This window comes from Neophocaena asiaeorientalis, unplaced genomic scaffold (assembly GCF_003031525.2).
Source record: "Neophocaena asiaeorientalis asiaeorientalis breed wild unplaced genomic scaffold, Neophocaena_asiaeorientalis_V1.1 scaffold65, whole genome shotgun sequence".
Taxonomy (NCBI): domain Eukaryota; kingdom Metazoa; phylum Chordata; class Mammalia; order Artiodactyla; family Phocoenidae; genus Neophocaena; species Neophocaena asiaeorientalis.
In genome coordinates this window covers 1,567,801-1,590,403 of record NW_020173215.1, presented here as the reverse complement: position 1 = coordinate 1,590,403, position 22,603 = coordinate 1,567,801, and the positions used below count along the sequence as shown (strand labels likewise).

At 34.9% G+C, this 22,603-nt stretch overlaps 1 protein-coding gene across 2 annotated transcripts in view; it reads right to left on the bottom strand.

Annotated features, from left to right (window-relative positions):
* Positions 1 to 22,603, bottom strand: part of ADAD1 (adenosine deaminase domain containing 1) — a 44,784-nt gene extending 22,181 nt beyond the window's left edge. The window contains exons 1-7 of one of the 2 annotated variants that reach the window (XM_024745167.1): positions 22,432 to 22,603; positions 21,490 to 21,678; positions 19,163 to 19,330; positions 14,367 to 14,434; positions 9,652 to 9,778; positions 2,825 to 2,948; positions 856 to 1,026 (exon numbers count right to left, since the gene is read on the bottom strand). In XM_024745167.1, coding sequence (XP_024600935.1) covers positions 856 to 1,026; positions 2,825 to 2,948; positions 9,652 to 9,778; positions 14,367 to 14,434; positions 19,163 to 19,330; positions 21,490 to 21,678; positions 22,432 to 22,603 — 1,019 coding nt within the window. The remainder of the gene's footprint in view (positions 1 to 855; positions 1,027 to 2,824; positions 2,949 to 9,651; positions 9,779 to 14,366; positions 14,435 to 19,162; positions 19,331 to 21,489; positions 21,679 to 22,431) is intronic. The other variant, XM_024745168.1, reaches the window with a different exon arrangement.

Here is a 22,603-nt window from a genome sequence, read left to right as displayed (position 1 = left end):
GAGTGACTTCATTCCACAAAATTAAAACCAAACAGAAATTAACCATATTTAGAGCTTCCAGCAAGGATAAATTTCATATTATTGCCATTCTTTATGTCCCTTAAAATCAAATGAAAACCTAATTTTTGTCCCTGCCATAGTTTGTGAGTTATTTCCTTTCTCCATATTAAAATTTTTAAACACTACAAAATTAGAGAATGAAAAAAAGAAAACTGACAATTTATATCCAAGATTCACCTCCAACAAAATATGTTAAAACAGTAAAATCTAAAATTATTTTTCTTGAGGTTTCTCTCAAGAGAAACACTCACCCTTGTTTTCAAAGGTGTTACTGGAAGGCTTTTAAACAAACTATAAACCGCAGTTATCTCTAGATGGTTGGATTGAAGTGAATTTTACTTTCTTTTTTGTGCTTGCCTGTGTTGTTCAAACTTCATGCTAACTGATGCTACCCATTCATCAAGATAATGAAGTTTTGGCCACAGACTGACCAGAAGAATAGACTGCATTCCTTAACTCCTGTGTTAGTACGTGAAGAGTGTATAAATCCATACTTCCTAAAGTTTATGAAGTATTACAACTAGAAAGGAATAGAAGATTTTCAACAGCATCAAAAAGAGAGCAGTGAAGTACATGGAATACTTAAGTAGTAGTAATGGACCAGACTGAGTGGAGGGAAGGAGAAAGAATTTGTGGTCTTTCAGCCTTCAGGCTCTTGCAGCCTACAAATAACACCTCAAGGCTGGAGGAAGAATATGGATAGATATGAATTTACTTGTTCTTTTGTTGTATGGATTCAGAATGCATGATATGGCCATCCTAGATTCCTTCAAAAACAGCTTCCATAATACTTACAATTGTGACTTAATCTGGGCTGATCCTTTAGGCAACTGGTTCATATAGAGATAAATGTTGATATTCTGCTTGAGAGTGAGTAGATTAGAAGCTGGTTCTGTACAAAATATTGATTTTTCCAACACAGCAGGATTTTTGCTATAGAAGAGTAGAAGTTGTCTATAAAAGTACCTAAAATTAATGAGATAGAGCTTAATCAAGTAAGAAAATTTTAAAATGAAGTATCTTAAACAAACATTATATTCATGTTATGAACAATGTCCCTATATGCCAAAAGTTTTGATATTGATAGGAACTTGTAAAATAATCTTAGCCTTACTTAATGAAGAATTAAGTCCCTTGATAAGTCTTCAGTTAGAGCCCAGTCTGCCCAGTGACCTGCCTTAAAGCATCATTCCTCGACTACCACTCCACTCTCATTTCACATTAAAGTACTCAACTATCATTTTCTGCAAAAGACCCATTTCTCTACTGATTCCTCCCTTCTTTCTTAGACAGCTCTGCTCCCAGCCTCCTAGGTGAAGTATCAATTTTCTGCTTTACTTCTATTTTCCCTTCCATGCCAAAACAGGCAGACCACAACTGTGGTTCCCACTGCTTAGTGGTTCTGAAGACAAAAACACAAGAGCGTAGGAATAACATAACAAAGCCTGTAAGTTAAATTAAGAAGTGAAATAGATTTCCTGAAACTACTAATCAAATCAGAGGACAAATACTATTTTGCTTATTTAAAAAACCACGATTTTAATCCTATCATCAGAAATATATAATAAAATATTAAGCACCAGTATAAATGACAGTGCCAAGCATGACAAGAAATAAACACAAAGAGGTAGTTTTAAAGGTGTCAAATAATTCACTAAGCACCAAGGGGGATGGGAGGACAATTAGTTGCATTACCTTCATGGACTTCCCAAAATCTTTCCTTTTAAGATTATAGGATTCTTTCCTTATTATTAGAGATATATACTTAAGTTTTTCCGATAAAATAATACATGTAAATTTGTTTTAAAATACTCCAGTAAAGAAATACCACCAACAAAAAGTGAGGGTGCATAAATTAAATAAGATCAACAGAATCCTAATAACTGGATATGCTAATAATTGGATATGATCATCGGGTATTGGTATCAGAATGCTGACAACTGAATGATGGAATTAATTATCTGATTCTCACTTTTGTTTGAAAAATTCGATTAAAAATGTTTTATAAAAAGTAAACTTAGTGACTTAAGAGAACAAAAGCTGGTAACTACTGCAGGAGGTAATGCTCATGTCCCACTTTTCATGTTTTTACAGAAAAGGAATTCCAAAGATTAACATTCTTGGTTTATTTCTCTACTATCTGCTAATTATGCCTCTTACAAGGAGCAGAGTGACTGATAAGTTTGGAAAAAGAAACTAGGCATCCTCACTTTAGCCCCTTTCTCTCTTTCTCTCTGAGATCTGCCAGCCTAAAAAATACTTTATCGACACTCTGCTATATCGTGAACATTGTACAGACCTCATGAGTGGAAACTCATTGATTTCTGCCTTTGGATAAGTATGACTAATTCAGGGGTGAAATATTACCAAGCCTACTTGGTCCAGATCTAAAGCTATACTCTCCAATTACTTTTATCAGTAATAAAGACAGTATTTTTCTCTTAAAAAAAAGGTTGTATGACTCTTAAAACTGAGTTCATAAGCTCTTGATAATAGAAGCCACTAAAATTCATAGGCTAGACACTGAAATTACCATAAGGTTCCAAAAGTGACAGGAAAATATCAGATGGCTTGGATAAGTAAGAGACTGCCATACCCTTAGCTCAATGATGAGTAAAATTCCATTTGTAAATAAAGACATATATATGTGATTGCTTTAGGCTAAGAGCATTAATATTTGATGGCATTAAATATATCTGTTAAATATTAACAGATATATTTATATATATTTAATATATTTAATTAAATATATTTGTTACCTTACCTAAGGAGAGATCTCCTTGCCGTAACAACAGCATGAGTATCATGCAACACTCTTCCATTTGGCTTAATGCACTGACTATAATTGTATTCACCTGTGCCTATAGCTACAACTTCACGCTGTCCAGCTGAAAGAAAAGGTTAACAGTAGCAGGTTATTTTTACCTTCCTCTTCCCTATGTTCAACCTCCACCTCTTTCTTACCATTTTTTTTCCTATTTATATTCAACAAACTTTTATTTGAGCATCTAGTAAATGCCTGGTGTAAAAAGAAAGTAGGTTAAATGAATTAATTACACCGGTAGTTCAATGAAAAAGTCTACCTTACCATTTTAAAGTTAGTAAAATATATTGACCAAAAAGTTGGAAAAATAATTCCACAATTTCAAATAAGAGTTTGAGAGTCTTCTAGGAAGCAAAATTTAAAAACTACTTCAATAATATCACAATTTAAAAGGCAAATGTTTTATATTATACTTTATCTACATTTCTACTACAATCAACAGAATCATTTTTTGCTGTACTCCATTTGAGATTTCTTTGAAACTCTATGCTCAGAAGATAGTTTTTTCCTTTCACCTCCTACCTATGTGGCCTTTCTATATCCTAGTTGCTAGATCATTGTTTTTCTCTAAATATTCTTCTCTGAGTACCTATCTCATGCTATAGTTTACCTCTGTGTTGATGATTTCAGAAAATCTCTAGTCTTAGTCTTTCAAAGTTCAGTTCCACATCTGCAACTACCTAAGAAAGGACTTCCATTAATTCCACAAAAATTGTTGCGGTCCTACCAAATACTAGGCAGTGAAATAGATGCTAGGAATCAAATGCTGATTAAGACAGGCCCTCATGAAGCTTCTAATAGGAGAGAAGAAAAAAAGACTAAAACCACAAATTGTAATAAAAGCTTTGAAGGAAACAGATACACGGCTAATTTAAAGAATATTAGGAGGAAAGATTACCTCATGAAGACCAGTTGCAGAATCCCTCCTTATGAAACTGAAATTTAAGTTTCATTATGAGTGAGCAGCGAAAGGAGTGGGGTAAAGGATTCCAGTAAGGTCCAAGAAGCTGAATTAGGGGCTCTGTTACAGTAGTCCAGGTCCGAGATAATGACTTAAGACTCAAATGATGGAGGTTAAATGAAAAAAAAGGAAGATCAGACCTGAGATAGAGTTTGAGGATATAATAAACAGGACTTGAAGATAAATTGTAAGATGTTAGGGGAAGGGATAAATAAGGGATGACTTAGATTTTTAGCAGCTGGATGGATGCCATTTACTGAGATAAAGGCAGCTGGAGGAGTAGGATTAGATGAGAAAAGTAAAAATGTTCTATTATCTCTAATGTATTGGGTTGGCCAAAAAGTTCTAGTATGGGTGTGGGGGATGGGGTGATATAAGGGAATTGTATAGTGTCAGTGTAAGTTCTGGAATGGTGATCTATGTTCTGAGTTATAATGGGCAGTAGTGTAGCCAAGAGCTCAGCTTCTTTCTCTGTAACTCAAACTGCAATGTTTCAGGGAGATACTAGAGTTTGATAATGTAGGAAAAAGAGGGAATAACCAAAAGAAGAAATTCACCAAGATGCAAGAGGAAATGGCAGGCAAGCCTACCCTGTCCTCCACTGGGCTCACAGCCACCACACAGGGTCTGGTCTTATAGCCAACTGGGTCAGGGGACAGGCCTGCCTACCCACATGCCCAGAGTCGTAGGCCTCACCACAACAGAAGGGCACACACATTCTAAATAGAGGGCACCCCTAGAGTATACAGCCCTGGTGACCAGAGAAGAATGTGTTGCTGGGCCCCACAGGATGTCTCCTACAGAAGGCTACTTCTCCAAGAGGGGGAAATGTAACTGAACTACCTAACACACAGAAATAAACACATAGAGAATTGGGCAATACAAAGAGACAGAGAATTATGTTCCAAACGAAGGAATAAGACATAACCTCACAAAAAGAACTAAATGAAGTGGAGATAAGCAATCTACCTGATTAAAGAGTTCAAGATAATGATCATAAAGATGGTCACTGAAGACAGGAGAAGAATGGATGAACACAGAGGTAGAAAATATAAAGAACCACCAAACAGAGCTGAGGAATACAATAACTAAAATAAAAAATACACTAAAAAAATCAACAGTAGATTAGCTAGTACAGAGGAACGAATCAGCGATCTGGAAGACTAAGTGGTGGAAGTCACCTAAGCTAAAGAGAAAAAAAAGAACCTAAAAAATGAGGATAGTTTAAGACACCTCTGAAACAATACCAAGCATACTAACATGTGCATTATAGGGGTCCCAGAAGGAGAAGATAGACAGAAAGGGGCAGAGAACTTATTTGAAGAAATAGTAGCTAAAAACTTCTCTAACCTGGGGAAGAAAATAGAAATCCAGGTCCAGGAGTCACACAGTCTCAAAAAGGTGAACTGAAAGAGGTTCAAACCAAGACACATTACAATTAAAAAGGAAAATATTAAAGATAAAGCAAGAGAATAGCAGAAAGAGAAAGGCAACTAGTTACATACAAGGGAACTCCTATAAGACTTTTAGCTGACTTTTCAGCAGAAACTTTGCAGGCCAGAAGGGAGTGGCACAATATATTCAAAGCAATGAAAGGAAAAGAACCTACATGAAAGGAAAAAACCTACGGTAGAGGATACTCTACCGGACCAGGTTATCATTTAGATTTGAAGGAAAGGTAAACATTTTACAGATAAGCAAAAACTAAATGAGTTCAACACCAAAAAATCAGCTGTACAAGAAATGTTAAAGGGACTGCTCTAAACAGAAAAGATCACAATTAGAAATATGAAAATTACGAAAGGAAAAATTTCACTGGTAAAGGCAAACATACAGTAAAGTTGATAGATCAGCCACTTATAAAATTAGTAGGAAGGTTAAAAAACAAAAGCAGTAAAATCATCTATAGCCACAACAAGTAGTTAAGGGATACACATGCCAAAAAGATGTAAAATACATTAACCTTTGGGGGCAGTAAAAATACAGGGTGATTAGAATGCATCTGAACTTGAGAGATCCTCAACTTAAAAGACTCACCTATATATATATATATATATATATAAAACCGATAATACAGATACACACACAAAAGAGGGAAAGGAATCCAAACACAACCACTAAAGACAGTCATCAAATCGCAAGGGAAGAGAGCAAAAGCAGGGACAAAAAAGAACTACAAAAATAACCTGAAAACAAGTTAACAAAATGGTAATAAGTATATATCTATCAATAATTACTTTAAATGTAAATGAACTAAAAGCTCCAATCAAAACACATAAAGTGTCTGAATAAGAAAACAAGATCCGGGCTTCCCTGGTGGCGCAGTGGTTGAGAGTCCACCTGCCGATGCTAGGGGACACGGGTTCATGCCCCGGTCCGGGAAGATCCCACATGCTGCAGAGCAGCTGGGCCTGTGAGCCATGGCCGCTAAGCCTGCACATCCGGAGCCTGTGCTCAGCAACGGGAGAGGCCACAACAGTGAGAGGCCCACGTACCGCAAAAAAAAAAGAAGAAAACAAGATCCACATATATACTACCTACAAGAGACTCACTTCAGATCTAAAGACACACACAGATTGAAAGTGAAGGGGACAAAGGTATTCCATGAAAACAGAATGAAAAGAAAGCTGGAGTAGCAATACTTATTATCAGACAAAACAGACTTTAAAACAAAGACAGTAAAAAGACAAAAGAGGACACTACACAATGATAAAGGGATCGATCCTAAAAGTATATATAACATTTGTAAATGTAAAGCACTCAACATAGGAGCACCTAGATATATAAAGCAAATATTAATAAATGTAACAGGAGAAACTGACAATAATACAGTAATAGTAGGGGACTACACCCCACTTACATCAATGGCCAGACCATCCAGACACAAAATCAATTAGAAAACGCCGGTTTTGGATAACACATCAGACCAGATGGAATTAAACATATATGGAACATTTCATCCAAAATAGCAGAATACACATTCTTTTCAAGGGCACGTGGAACATTCTCCAGGACAGGTCACATGCTATGCCACAAAATAAGTCTCAATAAATTTAAGAATATTGAAATCATATAAGGCATCTTTTCCGACCACAACCCTATGAAAGTGGAAATCAATCACAAGAAACAAAAGCACAAAAAAGCACAAACAGGTGGAGTCTAAACAACATGTTACTAAACAATCAATGGATCACTGAAGAAATCAAAAAGCAAATAAAAAAATACCTGGACACAAATGAAACTGCAAACACAATGACCCAAAACCTATGGGATGTAGCAAAAGCAGATGTAAGAAGGAAATTAAAACAAGTCTACTTCAGGGCTTCCCTGGTGGTGCAGTGGTTGAGAATCTGCCTGCCAATGCAGGGGACACTGGTTTGAGCCCTGGTCTGGGAAGATCCCACATGCCATAAAGCAACTAAGCCTGTGTGCCAAAACTACTGAGCCTGAACTCTAGAGCCCGTGAGCCAGAACCACTGAGCCCACATGCCACAACTACTGACGCACACCTAAAGCCCAGGCTCCGCAACAAGAGAAGCCACTGCAATGAGAAGTCCACACACCACAATGAAGAGTAGCCCCCACTCGACGCAACTAGAGAGGGCTGGCATGCAGCAACAAAGACCCAATGCAGCAATCAATCAATCAATCAATCAATAAAATAAACTATAAAACTTCTAAAAAAATTAGAAAAAAAGAAGTCTACTTCAGGAAACAAGAAAAATCTCAAATCAATCATCTAACCTTACAACTCAAAGAACAAGAAAAATAGATATAGCCAAAACCTAAAGTTAGAAGAAAAGAAATCAGAAAGATCAGAGCAGAAATAAATGAAATAGAGAATAAAAAAAAACAATAGAAAAGATCAATGAAACTAAGAGTTGGTTCTCCGAAAAGAAACAAAATTGATAAACCTTTAGCCAGATACATCAAGAAAAAGAGAGAAGGCCCACATAAATAAAATTGGAAATGAAAAAAGGGAAGTTACAACTGACACCACAGAAATACCAAGAATCGTAAGAGATTACTCTGAACAATTATATGCCAATAAAATTAACAACCTATAAGAAACAGATAAATTCCTAGAAACATACAATCTCCCAAGACTGAACCAGGAAGAAACAGAAAATATGAACAGACCAATTACTAGCAATGAAATTGAATCAGTAATTAAAAAACTCCCAACATACAAAAGTCCAGGACCAGATGGCTTCACAGGTGACTTCCACCAAACATTTAGAGAAGAGTTAATACCTATTCTTCTCAAACTATTCCAAAAAATTGAAGAGGAGGGGTCACTTCCAAACTCATTCTATAAGGCCAGCATTACCCTGACACCAAAACCAGACAAAGATACCACAAAAAAAGAAAATTACAGACAAATATGCCAAAACACAGATGCAAAAAAATCTTCAGCAAAATATTAGCAAACCAAATTCAACAATACATTAAAAGAAGGATCATACACCATAATCAAGTGGGATTTATTCTGGGGATGCTAGGATGGTTTAATATCCACAAATCAATCAATGTGACACACCACATTAACAAACTGAAAATTAAAAAGCATATTCATCTCAATAGATGAAGAAAAAGCTTTCAGCAAAATTCAACATCCATTTATGATTAAAAAAAAACTCTCAACAAAGTAGGTAGCAACAGAACATACCTCAACATAACAAAGGCCATATGTGACAAACCCACAGCCAACATCATACTCAATGGTGAAAAGCTGAAAGCATTTCTTCTTATATCAGAGGAATAAGATAAGGATACCCACCCTCCCTACTTTTATTCAACATAGCATTGGAAGCCCTAGCCACAGTAATCAGACAAGAAAAAGAAATAAAAGGAAAACAAATTGGATCAGAAGAGGTAAAACTGTCACTGTTTGCAGATGACATACTATATACAGAAATCCTTAAAGACTCCACCAAAAAACTATTACAACTAATAAATGAATTCAGTAAAGTTGCATGACCATGCTCAAGGACTGGAAGAAGTAATATTCTTAAAATGACCATACTACCCAAGGCAATCCACAGACTCAATGCAATCCCTATCAAAATATCAACAACATTTTTCACAGAACTGGAACAAATAATTGTACAATTTGTATGGAAACACAAAAACACCCAAATAGCCAAAGTGATCTTGAGACAGAATGATAAAGCATGGAGGTATGCTCCATGATTTCAAACTAAAGTTGACCCTTGAAAAATCATATATATCTTCTCCCCACCTAGGTCACAAAAAATCCTTAAGAACCAAATATCAAATTGTTTTTGTATCATCAATAATATTCAGAGATGAATATAAAATTCAAATCTGTTTAATTAATGATCAATCTAGAACATTACAGGATAAATAAAAGATAAAATGTAATTGGAATCACATCATAATATTCACAGGAAAAAACATAGATTCATGATTTTTCACTTTAATCTTTTATTATTGAAAGTGAAGAAAATGTTAATTTTTATAGAGTCTCTCTCGATATTTGTTATAATGGGGTTAGATTTCAAGATGGTAGTGACTCCAACACAGTTACTGATTAAAATATTAGGTTATTTTACCATTCTGCAGTTCTCTATTGGTTCCTATTCAGTATACTTTATCTCTACCTTTGAGAATCTTTGTGTTTAATAACCCACACCTACTAGAAAGGGCCACTTCAAATCAATGCAGCACCACTGTCAACAGGGGCAAAGATAGTTAATTAAAATATTACCATAGCGTAGTTCAGATCATTAAGTTACTTAATAGCCTTTGTACAAATGAACACATCCCAAGTACTTGCACTTACCTCTTTCAATTATAAAAGCAGCTAATGAGTTGCTACATTTCAGATACTCTGAATGATTAGAAATTAGTTGATAAAATGTTTCTTTAACGATCTGTGAAATCTTTGCAAACTGAATATGTCTCCCTTCTAGAAAAAAAAAATCAAATGCAATATGAATTTGAAGAACACTGTGCTTTCTCCCAGAGGTCTCTATTATTCCTCTTATAACCTTTCAATTGAATGAGTTAATTTATAGAGATATGTAAGCAAATTTATAATTTATGTCATGATTGATTTTAAAGTATTCCATTCTAAAAGAACACAAGTTATTGAGCTTTTTGGATTCTTGTAAAAAGATGTATAAGTATTACATATTAGAGGATTACTAATTTATAATTGATAAAACATTCAAAAGTCATACAGGACACAAGACAATTCTCCGTTGTATGGGATTGTCCCACATTGCCTGACAAGCAACATCTCAATGAATGCCAGCAGTCTTCCCCAATCACTGTGACAATCAAAATATACTCCTAAGTATTTGTCCCACTGACAACCACTACAAAGCACTAAACACTTAGACTCTTGATATAGTTCCACATTCGCACTAAAAAAAAAAGTCCCAAACTTTGAAAGGAGATAGTCTGAAGTAATCAGGATTACCATAGAACAGTTATAACCAAGAATAGACATCAAAAGTCACCCATGGACCTTTTTAAAAAACTGAAAGACTTGAGGTTCTGAGATAGAGCCCTGGCCATCTGTTGCTCTGTGTATGTATGCTTGTATATCCCCAGGGAAGAATCATTATTCTAGAGAATGAGAGGTTGCAGAATCACTTAATATAGTATTTCTCAAAGTTTAGTTGTTTACTAAACACTGATAGTTCTTGTTAGTTGCATGATAGTTGCTAAGTAGTCTATCAAGTGGTTCGCAGTCCACTATATCCTCAGAGGAAAAAAGTAAATGAAACAATTTTGCTCTCATACTTTGCATATATATGAATAGTATAACTATATTTTTCACAGAAATTCTTTTTACCTGCTTAATAATTATATTAAAAAGGCACATAAATGATAAAAATTTAATGTTAGTAGTCTCAGCTAAGACAACTCATTTCAGTAAGGCCATTTACAAGTTTTTACTTATATTTGTTAAACTTGAATTTTTCTTTAATATTGTTAATGCTCTCTTAGCAAAAACATGTAAAGTCACATCAAAAAGAGTTAAAGAACATCATAAACACAATCAGAAGAATGAACTACTTGCTACATTCTTTTATCTAACCACAAAGCATACAATGAGAAGGTGCAAATTATTATAATTGCATGCTAGCATATATTTCATTTAAATTAGTAAAACCATCATGTGGTGTAAAAATTAGCTTTTGGTGCTTATGCAGTAAAACTATGACTGAGAAGTACTCAACAACTTGGCTCAGCTTATTACCAAAAGCTTATGATACAGGAGAAGCATATTCATTTGATGATAGTATAAAGTTAAACGTTTTTTTCCCACTGAAACAGCAATATAAGAGATGTACATTCATAAGTCTCCCTCTCCAAATGCAACCACTATTACCAGTATGGATATTTTGATAAACAAAATATACATCTAAACATACACTAATTAAAAAATAAAAACTGGGGCATGCTAAAATCCACTTTGCATTTACACTAAGTTCTCTACATACGAACCTTCAAGTTGTGAACTTTCAAAGATGCAAAGGTACGTTCATATGTCCAATTATGTAAGTTAGTTCATGTGTCTGTCATTACACTGTCACGTGTGTGCATCCTCTACAAGTGGTTGTGCTTTTGTGTACTTTACTGTACAGTACTGTATACAATAGTACAGTATATTTATTTCAAGCCTAGGATGTCTGGAAGCAAGTGTAAAAGCAGCGGTGATGTAGCTGATACTACTGTACTTTTCAAGGTACTGTATTGTAAGATTAAAAATGTTGGGGCTTCCCTGGTGGCACTCTGGTTGAGAGTCCGCCTGCCGATGCAGGGGATGTGGGTTCGTGCCCCGGTCCGGGAGGATCCCACATGCCGCGAAGCGGCTGGGCCCATGAGCCATGGCCGCTGAGCCTGAGCGTCCGGAGCCTGTGCTCCGCAACAGGAGAGGCTACAACAGTGAGAGGCCTGCATACCGAGGGAAAAAAAAAAAAAAAAGTTTTATTTTTTTGTGTTTGTTTTTTATGTATTATTTGTGTGAAAAGTATTATAAACCTATTACAGTACAGTACTATATAGCCGATTGTGTTATTTGGGTACCTAGGCTAACTTTGTTGGACTTATGAACAAACTGGACTTACAAACACGCTCTCAGAATGGAACTCGTTTGTATGTAAGGGACTTACTGTACTTGGTCTTGGGCATCATTCAGAGGTAGTGCTACCCTCCTTCTTCTTAATGGTTCCATACAATGAATGCACTGTAATTTATTTAATCATGTCCTATACAGTTAGCAATTATTTTGTGCAATGATATAGAATAGAAAAATACACTGCAATTAGTACTGACAGATCAAGAATTATGTGTGTGGCAAGAGAATATTTTGCTGCATATTAAAAACGTTGCACCTGAATATCATAAAGAATGTTTGGAAGTTAACAACGTACTGATATAGCTCTTGATCTTAACTGGTGTTGAAGGAAATAACAAATGTTGTGAGTATAATCAAATCTTAGTTACTAAGTGTATCTCTTACTAGCATGCATATGAAGGAATAAGGAGCAAGTGCAATACTATTTTTCCTATACATGTGCGCTGGTTGCTGAGGAAATAAAATGTTCTCACAAACTATTGGAAGTGAAGGATGACATAAAAACATGACATACATGATGCTAATTAACACCAGTTCTTTGATTTCCAGTTGCTAATTTCAAGTGATCTTTAGTATCATAAGTAACCTGAACCTATCTTCAGAGCCAAAATATCACTATATTAAATGAAGATACACTATAGTAAAAATATGGCAAAGTAGACAGGCTGTGAAATGGTGATACCCTCCATAACTAGCCCAACAGGACCTGTTCAGGAGATTTTTATGTATCTCAAATCTTTTTTTCTTCAAAAGTGATAACATCCAACTCCCGTGTTTACCTATAAGCCTGATAATGATGTCTGTTCTCCATTTCCCGACTAAAAGAAAACTGTCAAGTTTTAACTTTTTAACTCCTTACCTGAGCCTACCAAACCTGACTCTACTCATGTATTTCTTTAAACATACCGTTAACCACATACTCTTTCTTCCCCATAGATTGGTGTGTTTTCTCAGGGTAACAGTAGTTTATATTATTTGCCAACCCGGGATTCTTTTTAACTATTCATTAAAAATGTCCACAGAGGCTGAAAAGAAAGACTAGAGTCCCTTCTCATATTAAGAAATCATTGCTGTTGGACTGACCACTCACTGTCCTTCTGTTCATCAATTCCTATGACTATTAGGGTAAATGACTATATCTGACTGACTATATTTAACTATTGGGAGACTTTGACTTTTGAATGTGCCCATTTTCCCTGGTCTGGTCGTTTTACTCCAAACAAGCACACAAATGCAGCTTTTTTTCTGTCTCAGAAAGACAATGGAAAACCAAACCTGAAAAGGCATAAATCCTAATCCTCAGACCTGGGAAACACAAAGAAAGAAATGCTGTTCTTCACTTTAGTTGCACAAACACTCTGAAGTCTGAAGTGTTACTATTATGTAGGCAATGTAGAAATTAAGGATAATTTCCTGCCTTTCAGGGGATTCACAATCTAATGGGAAAAGTATACAATAATCTACATAATGTTGAATATAATAAAATGTTAAAATAATGGTAGTTACTATTTAGTGAGCACCTACTGTGTGCCAGGCACTGATCAAGTTTTTTTTAAATGCATAAATTAATTTAATCCTCACAATAACCCTATGAGGTAATTATTGTTGCAGCTATTTTATAGACAGAGAAATTAAGGTGTACAGAGAAGTAACTGGTCCTAGGTCACATAACTAGTGATTTCAATTGCAGTTATAGTTTTCTTTGGGCTTGAGTGACAAATAACTAACATTAAAAGAAAGTGAATAGATTAGTTGAAATGAATACCCCAGCCATCAAGCACCAGAAAGCCACTGGATTTCATTAATGACCGGCCCACCGAAGCAAAGAGTTCTCAAAAAAGCAGTTATATGATATTGATAAGCCATCTCTTTATAGGAAAGAAACCACTTCTTCAATAGTTCCTCTCCAATTTTATTATCTCTCTAATTTTTAGCAGAGTATGGAAGGAAATACTCATCTTTGTTGAAGTGTGACAGGTTTGAATAATAAAATACTAATGTACATTTTCATACCTATGCATATTTTAATTATATGTTGTTATAATTTTTAATTGGGTTAATCTTCTTTAAAAATTATCATAGGGGCTTCCCTGGTGGCACAGTGGTTGAGAATCTGCCTGCTAATGCAGGGAACATGGGTTCGAGCCCTGGTCTGGGAGGATCCCACATGCCGCGGAGCAACTACTGAGCCTGCACATCTGGAGCCTGTGCTCCGCAACAAGAGAGGCAGCAACAGTGAGAGGCCCGCGCGCCACGATGAAGAGTGGCCCCCGCTTGCCACAACTAGAGAAAGCCCTCGCACAGAAACGAAGACCCAACACAACCAAAAATAAATTAATTAATAAATTCCTACCCTCAAATATCTTCTTAAAAAAAAAAAAATTATCATAAAGGACTTTCCTTCCATAATGTACTTTTGAAACATATACTGGTTCAGGTGAAACAATAGGTTCTGCAGGGATAGGAGGGGGACCTGTAAATAAAACAAAAACATAAGGAAAAATGAAACATCAAATGTTCCAAAGAGCAGGTATCATACTACTCTGTAATAAAACAGCAATCCAAGAATGATTATCTTTTCTGTATACTTCTGCCAACTCTAGGCCATCTATTATCCATTAGCTCAGCCTTGCTAAATGTCTTTCCTATATTGAAATCAATTCTACAAACACCAAATACCTTTCTGGGTGCCCTATTCTTATGCTACTATATAGCTTGCTTTGTAATAGATTCAACATTCTGAAAACCGGTAAAAATGAAACCCTGTTCTAAATGCTTATGAACAATTTTATATTTACAATAATACTAGGTAAAACATTTAAACTTAATATTCTACCAAAAAGTTAGTAAGTAAAAAATTACCATTTTAATGCTATTTTATCAGAGTAGTTTGTAGGGGAATACTTCATTCAAAGTTTTCTAAGCTTTTAGTCCCATTCTTTGCAATAGCTTTCCAATTTGGTTCCCAAGTTGGGAAATCCAGGAAGAACAAGAAAAGAACATGACACTAAACTAAAGGGATAAAAGATCAGGAAAGCTTAAATGAGAAGGGTCCAGGAGCAAAGGTTCAACTAAAGTAGTCAATATCTCTCAAGAAATCATTCATAAAGACAAAGAAAGAAAATAGAACTGCTACTCTGAACCTCATTTTGAGTAAAATGAGAAACTGGTTGTAACATAGAAATTAGCAAAGAAAGACTGACAATGTCATCTTGGGGTTCACATTAATTAAGTAAATGTTGACTATAGTTAGATATATACACTCTGGACTTTAAATAAGCAGAACTTTAAAAACTCAGAGAAAGATGGATTTTTTCCATCTACTCAGTGAGGATCAAGTGAAATGAAAACTAAAGATATTAAATCCTGTTTATCAAGCACAAATGCTTTCAATAAATAAGAAAATGTGACTGTACAAGTTGGTCTGCATTTTGAAACACCATATACAGAGTAATCTTGAAAAAGATGAACAAAGTTGGAGGACTCACACTTCCTGAATTCAAAACTTAATTACAAAAGTTACATTAATCAAAACAGTGTGGCAATGGCATAAAGACAGACACTTATAGACCTATGAAATAGAATAGAAAGTGCAGAAATAAATCCTTACAAAGGTGGTCAAATGATTCTCAACAAAGGTGTCAATACCATTCAATCGGGGAAAGGACAGTCTTTTCTACAGATTATGCTGGAAAAACATGATATCCACATGCAAAAGAATGAAGTTGGACCCTCAGATAACCCTATATACAAAAATTAACACAATATGGATCAAAGACCCAAATGTAAGAGCTAAAACTATAAAACCTTTAGAAGAAAGCATGGGCAAAAAGCTTCATGACATTGGACTTGGCAATGATTTCTTGAATCTGATGAAAGGCATAGGAAACAAAAAAAATAGGCAAACTGGACTTTTTCAAAATTGAAAACTTCTGTGACTCAAAGGCCACTATTAACAGAGTAAAAATGCAAATCACAAAAGAGGGGCAAATATTTGCAAATCACATATCTGATAAGGGCTTGTTATCTGGAATATACAGAGGACTCCTAAAACTCAAAAGAAAACCAAACAACCCAATTCAAAAATGGGCAAAGGACATGAGTATGACATTTCTCTAAAGAATATATACAAGTGGGCAATAAGCACATGAAAAAAATGCTCAACATCACTGGTAATTAGGGAAAGCAAATCAAAATCACAATGAGACATGATATCACACCCATTAGGATGGCTACTATCAAAAAAATGAAGAATAGCAAGTGTTGACAAGGATGTCGAAAAATTGGAACCCTTGTGCACTGTGGGTGGAATGTAAAAGGGTGCAGCCATTATGGTAAACAATACAGCAGTTCTTCAAAAAAATTAAATACAAAATTACCATATGATCCAGCAATTCCACTGCTGGGTATAAAACCTGAACAATTGAAAGCAGGGTGTCAAAGAGATATTTGTACACCCATGTTCATAGCAGCATTATTTACAATAGTCAAAAGGAGAAGCAACCCAAATGCCCACCAACAGATGAATGGATAAACAATATGTGGTATACACATATAATAGAATTATTATTCAGCCTTAAAAAGGAAGGAAATTCTGACACGTGCCACAACATGGATAAACTGGCTAAGTGAAATAATCCAGTCACAAAAGAGACACATACTGTATGATTCTACTTAAATGAGGTACCTAGAGAAGTCAAATTAATATAGACAGAAAGTAGAATGGTAACTGCCATGGGCTTGGTGGAGGGGGGAATGCGAGTTTAATGAGTATAGAATTTAATGAGTATAGAATTTAATGAGTATAGAATTTAATGAGTATAGAATTTAATGAGTATAGAATTTAATGAGTATAGAATTTCAGTTTTGCAAGATGAGCAGTTTTGGATGCACAAAAAAGTGAATGTACTCAACACTACTGAACTGTACATTTAAAATGGTTAACTTGGTAATTTTTACGTTTTAAATACATGCATTACAAAAAGTTTACGTTACTTTTACATTATTAAATGATTTTTTAAGGGATATTGAACTAAAATAAACACAGAGCCAGATTCTTAAATCACTGTGTCAAAAAGTGTTAGATTTTCAAAACCTAACATAATATCATTAAGCATACTGCTCTTGAAAAGAGTCAGAGCAAAAAAGTATTTATATGGTTAACAAAAAACTAAGAATATACTTTTAAAAACACCATGTACAATATATGAAAGAAGATATACATGAAAAATAATTCTGATGAGTTCAGAATTTTGAAAAAATTAAAAATAAGTTTTTAGAATTTTACATTATAAATAGGGAGGAGACTAGAAAAACAAATATAACATTAACAGCAAAGAAAAGAAATAAATACTCAATACTTATCTTCCATATCTCTTCACAAGGAAAATAAATAGTTAAACTCAGTTGTCTAGGACAAACATTTTACAGAAGAAAATGTAGTTCATTATAAGGGAAAAGATGACCTAATTGAATTATTTCCAGGCTCTATGCCAAGAGAAAACCTTTTATTAAAGAACTCTTAGTCATCATTAAGGAACTATTGGCACTTTTTGAGAAAACAATAGTGAATATAAAAGTGGCATCAGTGCAGATGGGAAAATGCTACTTTTTCACAAAAAAGGGAAAAGATAAATGTTTAGAAACTAAAAATTGTGGCCCACAGGGCAAAAGATTTGCTAGCCCTAGATAAACATTTTGAAAACCCTCAGGGGAAATGCATTTTTCATGATAAGCCAATCATAAATATCATTTTCTGATAATTAAATTAGATGCGTGGGAAATTCTGTAGATATATTTTAACTTGATTTCAACTAAGTATTTTAGTTCCTTGAGGGTACAGAATGAGTCTTATTTGATTCTAGACTCCTAGTATTTACCACAGTCCCTGGAAGTTATCACAGTCCTAGTATTTACCCTAGTACATCTTCAAAACATAGATTTATTGATTTGAATGCATGTGACGGTTGGAAAGAAACAGGGAAAATATTGCTGGGGACATACCTAGGTGGGTTGATAGCTTATAAAATAATCACATATAAAGAATTTCCATTGATAAACTGCCAGCATGGATAAGACACCAAAATTATCATACCCAGCCCTAAAAAATTAATAAATCTAAAAAATAGTGAACAGAAATATGAAAATTAACAAAATACTTTCCTAAGTACTTATTTAATCCAAATTATCAGTATTTTGAAAACAATGAGAGAGACTACACATCAAAACAATAATGGTTTTAATTAAACAACAGAAAAATTAAAATATATAGAATAAGAACTGAACTTAGAGAAAGAACAAAATGACCTTAAGGAAAGTATTACAAAAGAAATATTAAAATTAATAGGTTATAAACAAACAAAAAAAAGCCCAGTCATAAGGTGATTTGAATTTAACTAGAATTTATTGTCACTGTTTAAATCAAATTTAAATGTTTTTATTTACTAAAGTTGCCTCATTTACAGCTAAACCAAAATGTAATCTAACATGAATGAAATATTGACAAAAACTGGTTACTATGCTAATGTATATATTCCTCAAATTGATTAATGTGTAATAAGAACCACTGTCATTTGATTATGTTACTGTTCACCAGGCACTGGTTATAAGTTTTACATCCATTATTTACTGAATCCTAATGACAGCCATAGTAGGTATCTATCCTTGTCTCCATTTTTCAAATGATGAAACTTAGGTTTAGGAAGCAAACAACTTGTCTTGTCCAGGGTCAATACTCAATCCTGAGCAATCTAATTCTGGACTTTACACTCTCAACCTATTTGCTATGCTACCTTAGGCCCTTATTTTCTCAAGTAACCCTACCATTAACGAATTTAACATAGGCAAACTTCACAAAAATTGCATTAATAACCTCTACATATTAAGTGCACAGTGTTAAGTTCATAGTAAGAATCCAATAAATTACAGAGAAAGCTAAGTTTCAGGACTCAAACCCATCTACAATCTGACAAGTTATCAGACAGTTCAGCAACATGTTTACATCTTTGGTGTTGAAATATACAAGAGCATTTTAACTACTATTAAATAAGTTAGCAATCAGCAACGGAAGAAAATTATTCAAATCCTGCTACTTCTATCTTGTAGTTGCCAAGTAACTCTTCATTAACATAAATCTTTCAGGTGACACTTTCTGGAAAATGATACACTTTATAAACACTACTTTATAATCAAGAATATTTACCTGATGTTTCTGAAATTCTTGGTTCAGTTTCATCCAATTGTAGAAGCTCATCAAGAGCTAATTTTGCTGCATTGGATCTAGACTCCTTTTTATTTTGTCCCAGTCCAGTCTTGTATTGAATACCATCCACCACAGCACAAAAAGCAAAATATGGTCCCATAACATTACCTTGAAAAATAACTCAGAATGAATGCTGTAATACTTCACAGTATGATCTTGCAAAAGATGTCTGTTACATAGAAAAACATCCCAGTACAACTGTAGAAAACTATCTCAGCCTACCAGTTATTCTGCAGAGCCAATACAGGTTAAAAGTAAAGCGGAGTGGGCCCCTGAACTAGTTCTGAGGAATCCTTCAAGCAGCCAGTTTGGCTCCAGATTCAGCATGAACAATAGGGCCAGCTTAGAGTACACGTCACACACAGAGTGACAGTGCCTTGTGTAATTCCTGGCAATGGTAAGCATCCCAATATCTATCTAATGACCAATGAGAGGGAAGATGTGGAGCCTCTGGCAACATGTCTCTTCTTTCGAACTTCAATACCAATGAAGCTGAACAACTCCTACACTCCGAGTGCCCTGATACTCTTATAAGCTCCGGAACAGAAGGAATCCCTTTGAAGAAATCTTATGTTTCTATCAGGGAGTCACAATAAGCAATCCAAGCCATCACAGCCTTACGGTGTGTGTGGGGGATTTACAAGGAAAACCAAACCGTAAATAATAATAAGAAAAGATATGCTAAAGAACTGAACTGTCCAGTCACCCAAAATTCCCGGAAAAATTACCTTTACACAGTTACATTTACCTAGTTTTCATATTTGCCTGATGAAAAATGAAATGGAACCATCTTCTAAATTTACAAGCCAAAGATTTTTCTGGTTCAAGTTTTACTTGGTATTCAGACTATAGGAGGCCTTTAAGAAACTTAAGTCTCCACTCTGGTTACAAATGGCTACATACAGTGTCACTCCACATAAGCCTCATTATTATTGTATTATCTTGTCTTCTTACATATTCCATTAACTTCTGGGTTTTTCTTTAAGATGTACATCAAGAATTTAGAAGCAACTCCAGACTGCATCAGGGTAAACTGTTTTCCTCCTAACATCTATGACCTCAGTTTCCCAAATTCCTTCCTTCGTGATCACCTGGGTTCCAATCCAAATTTAGTAAACCTGAGACTATTTTATATTTTTAACAAGTGGCCCAGATGATTCTTATTTGTGAGATATTATGTGTCAAATTTGTTAATAAGTACTGTGTCAGAGTGCTGAGACTTTAAGCTTCATCCTGTTTCTACCCCAGGTTCTCAAACTTGATCATCATCTAAATCCATACTAAAGAGCTTGTTAAAAAATACTGACACTCTGGTTTTTCTACCAAATCTACTGAATTAGATTATTCAGCTAGTACTATGCACATAAAATGAACATCATTAACAATCACTGGATTGTGTTTTTGAGTTTTTACTTTGTTCAACAGAGTTGCCCTGATAAGTTTTCTTCATACTGTGACCAATAGTTTACATTTTCCAAGGGCAGTCTGAGAAGAATGGCAGAAAGCTAATTACACAGAAATTCAGTCCATAGTATTGATCGTATGAAGTTATCCAACCTACAGTGATAGAACCTAGGAAAACTTCACTTCATTATTAAGACCCTATTTTTGTCACCTGTTAATTTTCCTAATCACTAGTCATAAGGTTAAGAAATCAGAAACTTCTTTCCATCTTTTACTAATCTGTACTCCTGTAGCCTTCCACAGGCCCAATGTGCTAACAGATTCTTCTGGCAGGGGACAGTTTAAGAGAGAATGGAGAAATTTAGTCAAAGACAAGTTTGCAGACAGAGAATCAATCAGGTAACTGCTATTTTCCCTTATACTTTATAAAAATTAGGTTCTGAAATATAAATTTCAGAAGCCAAATTTGACTATAATTTTCATTAGGCATCATCACCACAGAATACTCATAAAATCATCAGAGTCCAAATATTCAACATCCCTACAGAAGTATACTTATGCTATAAGAAGTACTTACAATTGAAAATAATCTACAAGGCTGATGAGATTTAAACTAGCCATACACAAAAAATTAAAATTCAGTATTTTAGAACTTTTGTATGAGTAAATTTAGAGGCTCAAAAGGCTAAAGAAGTATGAACGTAAAAATTTCTGAAGTACCCTTGTCAAGACATACTAGCAATTATCTAACCCCGATATTAGGCAAATAAATAAGATAATCAAATTTTGTACCACTTATATACTGTTTTCAATAGGAAAATATTTTCTAGTACTGGAACAACCAGATACAACTTCGCACTTGCCTGTTGTTACTGTTTCCTTAAGGTCAAACTGAACCCGCTGCATTTGCGCAAACTGGTGCAAGGCTGATACCGGATTTATCTCTCCATGCTTGTATTTCATTATAAATTCCTTAGGTATTTTTTTTGGAGGAAGGAGAGGATTTGAAATAGATGAAAGACCTTTGGAGAGCAATGGTTCTGGAAAATTACCTAAAAATAAATGTTTACGCTTGTCAACTTGGTTAAATTAAAAAGAATAATAAGACAAGCAAAAGCACCAAACCCTTTCCTAAAATGGAAGGTGTTCCAGACACATTTAGTCACATGTGTTTTTCATTAACAATGAGTTTCTACTACTAAAGAAGTGTAACCTGTTACTGTATATATCTTTTAGAGTACTATTTTGCAAAGTACTATCATTGTCATATAATTAAGTGATATCAAAGAATCCTAGAATTTCAGTGATGTCAAGGTCTTCAGAGGCTCTCTAAGCCAGTTTTATCCATGATGTCACTAAGGCCTAAAATGTATTAAGACAGATTTGGGACTAGAACCTAGTTTCTGCTTCCCATTCACTATTTCATATTACCTTTCACGTTGAATTCAATCAAAGTTTTTGTGTGTCTGTCCCTGCTTTACCCTTAACACTCTACTGAGTGATATGTGGAATAGAAACCAGTATAAATCCAGTCCTCTCTCCTGAAGGGGATGACACAGCCTCATCTCAAAAAGGCAAGACACACTGGAAGTGGTTGTACACCCAAGTGGTAAAGATTAAGTCAGTAGCCAAGGGAAGGACTTCTACTGTGCTGGGAGTCAAATCCAAGTTTCAGTCGGGACATGGCCACAGGTAAATGGATATATATCCAGGAAACATTTAAACCGGGGGCTCAGCAAAACTAACTGGCCATCTCAGAATCTTAAAGAACGTAGGCGTTAGTACAAATGTAAAGGAGTTTGTACCCGTCACTTGAGTAACCTTGGATGTCATGTTCGACAGGCTGTAACTTTCCGAGGAACATCCTGTGGGTGTGGTTACCGTCTGGGCTGATGGCTGAACTGCCAAGTTCTTTTTCAGCATCTGAGCAAAGCTAGGGACCCGAGAACTCTGAAACCAGTCATCGTGGCCAGACAT